We start from the raw sequence: 13,226 nt of genomic DNA, 5'->3' as shown, positions 1-13,226 counted from the left end.
TATATATTACTCTGTCATTTGCCAAACCCATGCATTTCCGCCGTCAGGATATTCCTTTAATAATATATATAAGCGATATTTAACCATACTCATTCACTCACCTGAAATGACCGGTGAAGATTCGGGGTAGAATAGGTCTTCAGCAACCGTGCTTGCCGTAAACGGCGGCTATGCTTGTCGTAAAAGGCGACTAACGGGATCGTTGACGAATACTGGATGGGCTCATGATGAAACCCCAGAAGAACTAGAATTTGTATTTTACTGAGGAACCGTTATCCCAAATATAACATGTGTTGCATCTGAGCCTTCACTAATAAACTTGGCCCAGTAGCTCCCCTGGATAATACAGAAATAATGGCAACCATGTTTAAAGTGAAATTCCGTGCATGTCTTAGAGACACCATTGCTGGGATCATTCCTACACAGGTTTAACTTTAAATGCCTTGAAGTTCCCAGATGTCGAAACTGCAGTAACACAGAAAACGGGTGTGTATGAAGGTAAAAGGTCGAAGCTTTAAAAAAAATATCAAAATATGCCACGAATCGTATCATATGTTATACCGCAAACCATCTAATTGCTGTTTATCAAATTTCATAATGAAATGCAGAAATAGCACATTGTAGAGAGATCTGTTATAATTCATTCAGCTCCGTGCGCCTTTAGGTTTCAGATGATGGACAACAGGACGACGGACAGGTGCTTTCAGCCAGGTGAGCTAAAATCTGATATAAAGCAATGCTTGAATGAATGTCACTAATTCAAACTTGGTATCACGATCCGCTTAATATGAGGTCAACTGTTTTAATCTGCTCAATGCATCGAAGCAGTACCGATTTGCTCAAGACCCGTGAAGATCCGGGTAAAATAGGTCTTCAGCATCCCATGCTTGCCGTAAATGGCGACTATGCTTGTGGTAAGTCGCGACGGATCGGGTGGTCAGGCTCGCTGACTTTGTTGATGCATAAGATCGTATCCCAATTGCGTGGATCGATGCTCATGTTATCACTCACTAGATTATCTGGTCCATTATTTACAGACCGTCGTCATATAATTGGAATATGGCTGAGTGCGGCGTTAAACAACAAACAAACAAATTAAACATAAAAATAGCAATACTTGATAAAAACATTAATACCCGTAGGTTAGCATAATGTACGTTTTATTCTGAACATGTGATATTTACATTACGAAAACACAATTATGATGACAATGCACTTTGTTGCGGGGTGGGGTGTTACTGGAGTCTTGCAGTAGAATCAGTGTTAGAACAGACGTTTCATTTTTTCAAAGGCTTAATTCTGATTTGTGTCAAACATTTCCGTTAGTAATTGTCATTATTCGTCGTCCATCCACCGAAAAGTTCCTGTTGACATGTCATCCTCTTTTTGCTTTATGTCGTTAATAAACAGCCAGCTGGCTTTTCGCTAATCTGACTGACGTCATCAAGAAACACCGAGTGACCTTTGCCCTGTCATCCTACTTGGCGTCCCCGTCATCAGGTGCGAGGTAACGTCGGGACGTCATTGCGAGAGTCTTAAAAAATAATGGTGACATGTTTATACATTTGTACTGGAGCATTTACATTAATTATCATATTTATGTTTTATAACCGAAGAAACGGAGAGCTTGGATTGCCTTTGTGTGGAGTGGCGTTAAAACAATCACCTGTCGATATCTATAGTGAGTTACATCTCGATATCTGTAGTGCGTTACATCTCGATATCTGTAGTGAGTGAGTACCATCTCGATATCTGTAGTGAGTGAGTTACATCTCGATATCTATAGTGAGTGAGTTACATCTCTATATCTGTAGTGAGTAAGTTACATCTCTATATCTGTAGTGAGTAAGTTACATCTCGATATCTGTAGTGAGTGAGTAACATCTCGATATCTGTAGTGAGTGAGTAACATCTCGATATCTGTAGTGAGTGAGTTACATCTCGATATCTGTAGTGAGTGAGTTACATCTCGATATCTGTAGTGAGTGAGTTACATCTCGATATCTGTAGTGAGTGAGTTACATCGGGATATCTGTAGTGAGTGAGTTTCATCGGGATATCTGTAGTGAGTGAGTTTCATCGGGATATCTGTAGTGAGTGAGTTACATCTCGATATCTGTAGTGAGTGAGTTACCTCTTGATATCTGTAGTGAGTGAGTTACCTCTCGATATCTGTAGTGAGTGAGTTACATCTTGATATCTGTAGTGAGTGAGTTACCTCTCGATATCTGTAGTGAGTGAGTTACCTCTTGATATCTGTAGTGAGTGAGTTACATCTCGATATCTGTAGTGAGTGAGTTACATCTCGATATCTGTAGTGAGTAAGTTACATCGGGATATCTGTAGTGAGTGAGTTACCTCTCGATATCTGTAGTGAGTGAGTTACATTTCGATATCTGTAGTGAGTAAGTTACATCGGGATATCTGTAGTGAGTGAGTTACATCGGGATATCTGAAGTGAGTGAGTTACATCGGGATATCTGTAGTGAGTGAGTAACATCGGGATATCTGTAGTGAGTGAGTTACATTTCGATATCTGTAGTGAGTGAGTTACCTCTCGATATCTGTAGTGAGTGAGTTACCTCTCGATATCTGTAGTGAGTGAGTTACATTTCGATATCTGTAGTGAGTGAGTTACCTCTCGATATCTGTAGTGAGTGAGTTACATCGGGATATCTGTAGTGAGTGAGTTACATCTCGATATCTGTAGTGAGTGAGTTACATCTCGATATCTGTAGTGAGTGAGTTACATCTCGATATTTGTAGTGAGTGAGTTACATCTCGATATCTGTAGTGAGTGAGTTACATCTCGATATCTGTAGTGAGTGAGTTACATCTCGATATCTGTAGTGAGTGAGTTACATCTCGATATCTGTAGTGAGTGAGTTACATCTCGATATCTGTAGTGAGTGAGTTACATCTCGATATCTGTAGTGAGTGAGTTACATCTCGATATCTGTAGTGAGTGAGTAACATCTCGATATCTGTAGTGAGTGAGTTACATCTCGATATATGAAGTGAGTGAGTTACATCTCGATATCTGTAGTGAGTGAGTTACATCGGGATATCTGAAGTGAGTGAGTTACATCGGGATATCTGTAGTGAGTGAGTTACATTTCGATATCTGAACTGTGTAATTTACATCTCGATATCTGAAGTGAATGAGTTACATCGCGATATTCGAAGTGAGTCAGTGATACATCGATATCTATAGTGGGTGAGTGATATCTCTTTTTCTGGAGTGAGTGAGTGAATGACATCTCGATATTCTGATTTGGATAATGGGTGAGTGACATCACGAGGTCTGGAGTGAATGAGGTTTAACAATATTCTACAAACTAAACTCCAGCGGATATCGAGAATAAACTTTTTAAACTCCTACCAAATTTGAGGAATTTTGTCCCCACCTTTTATGCCGGGATACAATTTGGATTTTGTTCTACAAAAAATGTCCTTTGGTTTTACCAAAGGTTGTCACGATATGGCTGAAATATTGCCGATGTGACGTAAAGCATGAACTCACTCACCTTTTACAAAAAGAATAAATTGGGAAAACATTTGCGCGTTTACAAGCAGTACCGAAAACATATCCCGTCTCTGAACAAAACTCCCATTTCCCCGCATCGCCCAGAGTATTAAATAGTGGGTCCCTTATTGTCCAGTTAATAACAGTAATACTTCATCACAGATGAGCCTTGTTGGTTGTCTTTGTTTTGAAATGAGGCTACTTGACCTGACATGGGCGAGAGTGTACTGCCCCTGACAGGCCATTACCACGTGACAAACGTGGATACATCCCCACTCGTGTTGAGTTGTTTGTTGTTTGTTGTTTAACGCCGCACTCAGCAATATTCCAGCTATATGACGGCGGTCTGTAAATAATCGAGTCTGGACCAGACACTCCAGTCATTGACATCATGAGCATCGATCCACGCAATTGGGATCGCTGACATGCATCAACCAAGTCAGTGAGCCTGACCACCCGATCCCGTAAGTTGCCTCTTACGACAAGCATAGTCGCCTTTAGGCAAACATGGGTTGCTGAAGACCTATTCTACCCTGGATTTTCACGGGTTTCATCATCAGAAACATAGAAAAATAGATGGTGTATTCACAAACTTAGCATGACATAATGAAAATATATATTGTGAATAAAATCGATCATATCATAAAAAACTAATGGAATCGTTGACTTTTACACTATATTTTGGACTGCAACAATTCATTGGCTGAAGACCTATTCTACTCCGGATCTTCACGGGCCCACGGACAGCATTCACAGCGAGACCACGTCGTAGCCTTTAACCATAAAACGACCTGACTTCCCGTTGTACTAAGAAAGCAGAATTCCTAATTCATTCCCTCCGGATTAGAATTGGTCCCCAGCAACCTTGACTTTACGTACGAAGCACCCTAAAGGATCGGACGGTCAGGCTCGGTGACTTGGGTGATTGCATATAATCACATCCAGCGGCGTGGGTCGTTACTCGTAATATCAACCACTGATTAGTCTGGTCCAAACTCGATTATTTACCGATCACCGTCATATAGCTGGAATATTGCTGAGGGAGTGAGTGAGTGAGTGGCCGGTCCGTCGGGCGAGCGACCAATGTAGTTCTGCGCCGGTTTCAGAAATATTCCAGCAACATCACGGCTGAGGACACATAAAATAAGCTTCACACGTTCAACCGATGCGGGAGATCAAACTCGGGTTGGCGTGACGACAGGGTGATCCAACCACAAGACAACCCCGCCGCCACACCCTACACTTGAAATGCGGACCCAAGTCATAACCCGACTCGTTTTATTATTATTTCGTTTTACGAAGCTTTTGACAAATATTTGGCCATTCATAAAATTAAAAACATGTCAGTTGTATTTTAATTTGAATATTTTGTCCTGGTTCCAAAAGCTGTCTGATTCTTAAACCCTCGTGTCTTGCCGAATGGTTACGGAAAGACGCGAGAGGTGACGAAGAGTGTCGTGCAACTTTTCTGTGAAATATATTTCCTCGCCTACACGGATGAAGTTTCCGACAATTTAATTTCCCTATCACGAGGTCCACATCAACAATGTGTCTTACCTCCTGTCTGACAGAGAAAAGGAACGAGCACTGGAAATCCGGGCGGATCAATCAAACTAGAAATATTGTTTTCTTTAACGAGAACACCCTGGGGCAGTCAGAGAACTACACCCAGGTCACGTGACATAACCAGCATGTATACCACTCGATCAACCGGCCTTGGGAATATGTTAATGAAACAAAGATTTATTGGTCGTTCGCCATCTCTGACGTGTAGAGTCTTTTCTTCTTAGAGGATCAACATCAACTCATCTGACCTGGGCGTGCTTTTTTCCGAATGTTAATTTGTGACTGTTGGTAATAGTCCAATTATTATTGGAAGATATAATCAGTAGTATCCTCCCTTTGTGCTACCGCCTCCGTGGTCTAGTGGATAGAGCGTTCGCCCGGAGAGCGGAAGGTCGGCGGTTCGATCCCCGGCCGCGGCATATCAAAAGAAGTTAAAAGATGGTACTTATTGTTACCCAGCCTGGTGTTTGACATTAAGGGGATAAAGCTAGGACTGGTCGCATTATAATCTGTTCAAGTGCGACTTGTTATCTCAGTCATTATCAACCGTCATTAGTCCGGACATGTACATGTAAAAGCAAACGCACACACACACACACACACACACACACGCACGCACACACACTGCACCTCGCTCTGTAATTGCAATAATCTTAAACGCGACGTAAAGCCCGCGACGTTATCATTGTACAAGGGATTTTGGATCATTTTCTTATATACTGAAACATTATAGAAACGCAACACTAACAAGCTTGGAAAGTAATACGATGGGAATCGAACGTATGAACAAACAACTATTGAGTACTGGGAGCAAATGATAAACAAATAACCTTAATCCATCTGGTATATCAACAAAATAAATACGTTAATTTGATGTCATGTACATCCAGTTTTACTGAGTGAGTGAATTGGGTTTAACGCTGCTTTTAACAGTATTCCAGTTATATCACGGCGTGTCAGCTTAATGTGGGAGGAAAGCCCGAAGTGATGCAGGTCTCAGACGTTTACCACTTCGGTGAAACCCACGAGCACGGGTATGGTGCCGACAAACCTAGAAACATAATCGGGGCGAACCGGGATTCGAACCCACAATCATAGGTTTCATGGGGACGCAACTCTGCACAGCGAATCGCGGCGCCTAAGACGACTGGGCCCCCTGTGCTTCCCCGGATATATACTACTATTCATAAAAACGTTCTCACAATCGCGACCGATGACAATATCGTCATCCAATGACCAGATTGTCTCCGACTGTTCAGAGAAGGGTGTCAGGCATGTCACAACACTTGATGAACGACTTCCACTAACCCAGTGCCTATAACCTGGGGCTATACGCCCTAGCAAGGTGTTGGTCTGTGTGCCCAGCCAATCTCCATGACAGTAGCCTATGACTACTATTCATTATGCCCAAGTCGTCTTAAGAGTCAGATTAAAATGACACGTATATTTGAATGATCATGTGTGTTTATCATATATGTCACTTGTAGATACATACAGTAAACTGCTGTTATAACGAACTTAAAGGGACTGCTAATTTTAGTTCGTTATAACCGTAGTTCGTTATATACATATATACAGCATAACTACAGCAAATAGTCGGGACCAAAAAAGTAAGTTCGTTATATCCGTCAGTTCGTTATAAGCGTGTTCGTTATAACCGTAGTTTACTGTATTTAAACTTTTGCCTCGTAAGTCCGGAAACTCCTTCTGTCGGACGATATTTTTGGGAAGGCAATCTAGAAATAAAGTGATTTTCTCCAGACCAAGATTCGTTAATCCGGAAATTCGAGAGATCGCACGATTTCAGCTGAATAAGAACAAAAACTTGCGTAGTTCATATCGTTTATGAAACATGTTTGCGTAGTCCCTGTCACACTCACTGAATTTTTTTAATTTCTTTTGAAATCGAACTTCAGTTTTAACTTTATGGTGTTTAAGTACTTGCAAGATCATATTTTCACTTGTTTTACGGATGTACTCACTATTTTCTTAAAGATACGCCCTTCCGTATTCTTCGTATTGTATACTCCCCAGGGAGCTGAGAATTGAATTCGAGAGCAGGCTGATTCATTGGCCGGGGTCATAATGATGTAGCTCCACGAGAACTCACTTCGTTAATTGAATATGGATATATTCCATGGAATATGGACATATTGTTATAATTATTTGAACCACTTTGGGACGTTTTAACTTTAACATGTAATCACAGACACATTTTGATAAGATAAGTAGGTGTAATATCAACAAGTATATACACTTTTAGATACTAGGCCCCTTGGTTTAGACATACATATATAATATAATTTATTTCATACAATCTTTCTCTATTAAAACACTGACGTAAGTATATAACTTGCCTTTGGCATTTGCGGGCGGACTTGACAAGCTTGTTATTTATTGTTTGTAATAAAACATATTATCGTGTAACATGACGAAACATCGCGTGACATCATTTGTAGTGTAAATGCCATACAGTAAAAAACTATGTTCGGCTAAGCATTGTTAAATAAACCGGATTAATTCAATAGGGATGAACACGAACTATAGGAATGTTCGTGACCACTCGTGTCGTTCCGGGAGAAGCCGAATGGCCTTCTTGCAGGTGACGGAAAGGGACGAGCAAGGACTTATGCCTCGGAATACTCTGAGTTATTTCCCTTTTCATCTGTACAGACGTGCCCAGCTGCGACAGCCAGGAAGGCGTGGATTATGGATTAACGGGTTTTATGCGCAAGAATGCGGGTTGACAAACACATATCAGCAAGCTGGCAGATGACTGGGCTGAATGAATCACTCATTCTTCCGAGACTAGGGATGGTAGGTGGCTGGAAAAGAGTACCGGATTTTCGTGACTCAATTGGAGGTATATCTATAAGCCAGGTCTCAAACGGACGCCAGGTCCTAAAGAGACTCGGGCCACAATCACAAAACCACGAAACATTGCTGACCAAAACACAAGAATTGCATACCGAAGCTCCACCCGGCGGATCTACATATAGCGTCTCCATTAAAACATGTTTATTGCATCTTACACGTAGTCTGTTGTTAAGGTGTTCCTTGAATGTGAGTGAGTGAGTGAGTTGGGTTTAACGCAGCTTTTAACAGTATTCCAGTTATATCACGGCGTGTCAGCTTAATGTGGGAGAAAAGCCCGAAGTGATGCAAGTCTCAGACGTTTTCCACTTCGGTGAAACCCACGAGCACAGGTATGGTGCTGACAAACCTAGAAACATAATCGGGGTGAACGGGGATTCGAACCCACAATCATAGGTTTCTGGCGTGTCCAGGGGACGCATCTCTTCACAGCGAACCGCGGCGCCTTAGACGACTAGGCCACCCGTGCCCCCTTTCGTTGAATGGAAACCCCGAACCCAAAGGGCCGCAAAAATACTGATGTGCATACACTACGTTTATCAAAAGTGTACAATCTAGAGCTAAACTTCAAATTCAATTTGGCACTTAATGTGTCATGTGAGCTGAATATATCCGTACAAACAGTTTCAAGCTTAAACGGATATTCCACTCCAAGACTAACTCACCATCTTTTCTTAAGTAATAAAAAATACACATGATTCTAATTTAAGAGAAAAAAAGTGACTAAATATGTCAATGTGACGCTCTTCGGTCATTCCTTGGAGGCGGCCACGTTTTGGTCTCGCGAGGCAACGTTAAATCGCGAGATTTTAATGTAAAGGACACACAACCGAAAGCGCTTAAATGACGTCACGAGTCCATCCAGGGAATAGGAAATTGTGACGATATACACACACATATGGAAGATGTCTTAATGAATAATAATGTTTTTAGTGTGGTTGCTTTTCATATACTTAATGTTATTTTTCAGTGGAATATCCCTTTAAGCCACCCTCACTGCGTGTGACAGGTTTCTAAAGCTGATTGACACATATGTCGATCTTTGGACCCATAAAACTACTGGACCCCCTGCATTCACGGTTGAAGGTGATGTCAGAGACGGAAAAGCTTGTTGAGCCTCATCTTCCCGAGGCAAGGGCGTTAACTGTTAATAAAAGTCTAGTTTCCAACCTTGCCGAAATAGACTGGAATTTCCAGGCTCGATCGTAGCGCTACCAGTGGCTATTATGTGTTATGTCCCGTCTTTGTCCCTGCTATTGACCAATCAGATTCCATCTCTCATATGACATGCATCTGCTTTAAACAATATGGCGGCGCCAAGCCAAAAAGATCTGGTGGATGATCAAGATCTATACTGTAATAAAACGGATCCCCGCGGTGTGCATCAACTCACTTGAGCACCCTGATTAAAAACATGAAATCATATGCAAAATAGCTGTCGATGCCCAGTTGACAGTACACATGCTTTTCAAATCCTGCAGTCGACCGAAATCTGCACGTTGAAATCTACGTTGTTTACGAACCGGATGTCTATTTCTTTACGCTATTTTGATTGGCCTACGAATAGACTCCTTGGTCCAGCCAAACTGTAACTCTGATATTCCAGCCTTGTTCGCCAAGGGTGAAAACTAGAATTTTAGAGATGGTTGGACATTGACACGAGAGAGTTTTACCAGTCATTAGACCCGTGTGTGTTCCGGGGCAGAACGTATCACCAGGCTCATTGGACAGGTCCGATTGGATGGCATGGTGCCGACAGGGTGGAGGATCGTTATGTGCTGTCGACCACTGGTTTTGCAGGTGCAAATGTGCAGATGCAGATGCTGGCCGCTTTGATCTTTTTGAGTTTGGCGTAAACGACATTCAGTCACTCACGGCGTGAATGATTGTCTGGTCCAGACTCGATTATTTACTGACCGCCGTCACATAGCTGAGTGAGGCGCGAAATGTAGGTTGATTCAAGGCACGAGGCGAGGCGAGGCGAGGCAAGGCGAGGCGAGGCGATCACGGTTATTGCACAATATCATGACGATGTGTGTGTGTGTGTGTGTGTGTGTGTGTGTGTGTGTGTGTGTGTGTGTGTGTGTGTGTGTGTGTGTGTCTGTGTGTGTGTGTCTGTGTGTGTCTACTTGTACATGTCGGGACTGATTTCCGTTGTATAGAGCTAATCCACTGATATACCATGCGGCAGTTAAACATGGATACCCCACTCAGACCCAGTAAACTGACTCCGGGAAAGATGCTCTGTCCACTACACCTCTGAGGCTTCCGTATACAGAAAGGATACCACTGATCATATGTTACAATAACTGGACTATAATCTACAGTCAAGGCTTTCTTCAATAACTTACCGCCTTCGTGGTCTGGTGGTAGAACGTCCACTCGTCATACCAAAAGACGTTAAAAGATCGTACTTGTTGTTACCCTGCCTTGCGCTCGGCATTAAGGGGCCTAAGACAAGGACAGGTCGGCTTGGAGTATGGGGTATTCATGTTAAACTGTGATATGGTATCTCACTATGAAATCATCATTAGTCCGGACTAGTACAAGCAACCACACACTCACGTACGTCGATATAAAAGTGCAATAATTTTGGACGCGACGTTAAACCCCATTTCGCCTCACCTAACCTTCTTCTATAATTAGAATATTGGCTGAAATGAGAAATTGACATGGTCCACACCTGCTACCCAGCAGTGCCCGAAAGATATTTACATTCGCATGTGTGAAATATTTCTTTTTCACATTACTAATTCAAGTTCAAAATCATTTCATTGCAGTCTCATTAAAACAGATCCTTTACTCTGATACGAGACCTTAGCGAGATCTGAGGACACCTTTAGAGACAGTCGCGTCAGGCGAACTTCTCCTAAGTCTCACCAGTACAGGATACATATGTTTTATAGTGTCATGTGACCTAGACTTCTTGTTATCTGCTAGCGCTTGCAGATTTCATATTAAAATGAAACAGGGGGCACGGGTGGCCCAGTCGTCTAAGGCGCCGCGATTCGCTGTGCAGAGTTGCGTCCCTTGGTCACGCCAGAAACCTATGATTGTGGGTTCGAATCCCGGTTCGCCCCGATTATGTTTCTAGGTTTGTCAGCACCATACCCGTGCTCGTGGGTTTCACCGAAGTGGTAAACGTCTGAGACCTGCATCACTTCGGGCTTTCCTCCCACATTAAGCTGACACGCCGTGATATAACTGGAATACTGTTAAAAGCGGCGTTAAACCCAACTCACTCACTCACTAAAATGAAACATATTTTTTTCCGTTTTATTAATCAAAACAACCGTCACATGTATTTTTAGAGCATTCTTCAACCACATTCCATGTGGACTTGACGCACTGTATTTTGTGTTATAAGAAACAGACCAGAAGCACATACTTGTTCATCAACCGCCACGTTTAATCATGTAACTCACACCTCGTGTTTAAGTGATGTATTGAAGCCACGAAATAACAAAATGAAATAAGATTTATCTGATTAAGAGCAATGGTTTTGTTGATTTAATAAAATGAAAAGCTTCTGTTTTCCAATTGTTACATTGTGATTTCATTTACCCCCCCCCCCCCCCCAACACCCACACACACATACAAAAGTAAAATAATAATAATAATAATAAAATAGTACGAATTAAATGGGCAATTGATTCCATAGGCGTGTTAAATATTTGACCTTTATTGAACGATATCAGATCATCGATATTCCTGAAGCTTAAATTTAACTTCTAAGCCAAATTCCCTTGTCTTGATTTGGGTAATTCGGGAAGAAATTCTGAATCGCATGCATAAAGAAACTGATCAGAAGGTGGAGAGCACAACTGGTACCCATGGGGATGTCGTGGTTGGGTGTGTATGGGTATTGGTCTGCGTGGATGTGAGGGTGAGGGTGAGGGTGATAGTGGCGGTAAGGCTGAGGTTGAGGTTGAGGTTGAGGTTGAGGTTGAGAGTGAGAGTAAGGGTGAGAGTGAGGTTGAGGGTGAGAGTGAGGGTGAGATGGAGATTGAGGGTGAGATTGAGGGTGAGACTGAGCGTGAGGGTGAGGTGAGATGGAGAGTGAGGTTGAGGGTGAGGGTGAGTGTAAGGGTGAGGGTGAGTGTGAGATGGAGAGTGAGGGTGAGTGTGAGACCGAGCGTGAGGGTGAGGTGAGATGGAGAGTGAGGTTGAGGGTGAGTGTAAGGGTGAGGGTGAGGGTGAGATGGAGAGTGAGGTTGAGGTTGAGGGTAAGGGTGAGGGTGAGGGTGAGATGGAGAGTGAGGTTGAGGGTGAGGGTAAGGGTGAGGGTGAGATGGAGAGTGAGGTTGAGGTTGAGGGTAAGGGTGAGGGTGAGGGTGAGATGGAGAGTGAGGTTGAGGGTGAGGGTAAGGGTGAGATGGAGAGTGAGGTTGAGGTTGAGGGTGATTGTAAGGGTGAGGGTGAGTGTGAGGGTGAGATGGAGAGTGAGGGTGAGGGTGAGTGTAAGGGTGAGTGTGAGTGTGAGACTGAGGGTGAGGGTGAGAGTGAGGGTGAGGGTGAGGGTGAGGGTGACGGTACGGTTGACTGAGTGTGAGTGAGTTGGGTTTAACGCCGCTTTTAACAGTATTCCAGTTATATCACGGCTTGTCAGCTTAATGTGGGAGGAAAGCCTGTAGTGATGCAGGTCTCAGACGTTTACCACTTCGCTGAAACCCACGAGCACGGGTATGGTGCTGATAAACCTAGAAACATAATCGGGGCGAACCTGGATTCGAACCCACAATCATAGGTTTCTGGCGTGTCCAAGTGGCGCAACTCTGCACAGCGAATGGCGGTGCCTTAGACGACTGGGCCACCCGTGCCCCCCCCGGTACGGTTGAGGTTGAGGGTGAGAGTGAGGGTGAGGGTGAGTGTGAGTGTGAGACTGAGGGTGAGGGGGAGAGTGAGGGTGAGGGTGACGGCACGGTTGAGGTTGAGGGTGAGGGTGAGGGTGAGGGTGAGGGTGAGTGTGAGTGTGATTGTGAGTGTGAGACTGAAGGTGAGGGTGAGATGGAGAGTGAGGTTGAGGTTGAGGTTGAGGTTGAGGGTGAGTGTAAGGGTGAGGTTGAGGGTGAGGTGAGACTGAGGGTGAGGGTGAGGGTGAGGATGAGGGTGATGTGGGGTGTTATTTACTGTATATGTTCGCGATCGTTAAGCATTGCTAACTTACATTCAGCTCCATTTCACAAGATGTTAATTGATAGTTTTAGTACAAATGAATACTTCGAAAATAATAGTTAATGCAAACTCTTCAAGATCTCTT

The 13,226-nt window shown here is 43.2% G+C and overlaps 1 protein-coding gene across 1 annotated transcript; it reads left to right on the top strand.

The window, feature by feature from the left end:
* Nucleotides 1–12,119: 12,119 nt before the first annotated feature.
* On the top strand, nt 12,120–12,512 carry LOC139461641 (germ cell nuclear acidic protein-like). The gene has a single exon (XM_071243107.1). The coding sequence runs from the start codon at nt 12,120–12,122 to the stop codon at nt 12,510–12,512; it is 393 nt and encodes a 130-aa protein (XP_071099208.1).
* Nucleotides 12,513–13,226: the final 714 nt, after the last annotated feature.

Source organism: Haliotis cracherodii, unplaced genomic scaffold (assembly GCF_022045235.1).
Source record: "Haliotis cracherodii isolate W230 unplaced genomic scaffold, xgHalCrac1.p SCAF_15, whole genome shotgun sequence".
Taxonomy (NCBI): Eukaryota; Metazoa; Mollusca; class Gastropoda; order Lepetellida; family Haliotidae; genus Haliotis; species Haliotis cracherodii.
This window is presented reverse-complemented; position numbering and strand designations above follow the sequence as displayed.

What these genes read in the sequence shown, in the direction of transcription:
- LOC139461641 (XM_071243107.1), top strand. Translation starts at nt 12,120, where the DNA reads ATGGAGAGTGAGGTTGAGGGTGAGTGTAAGGGTGAGGGTGAGGGTGAG.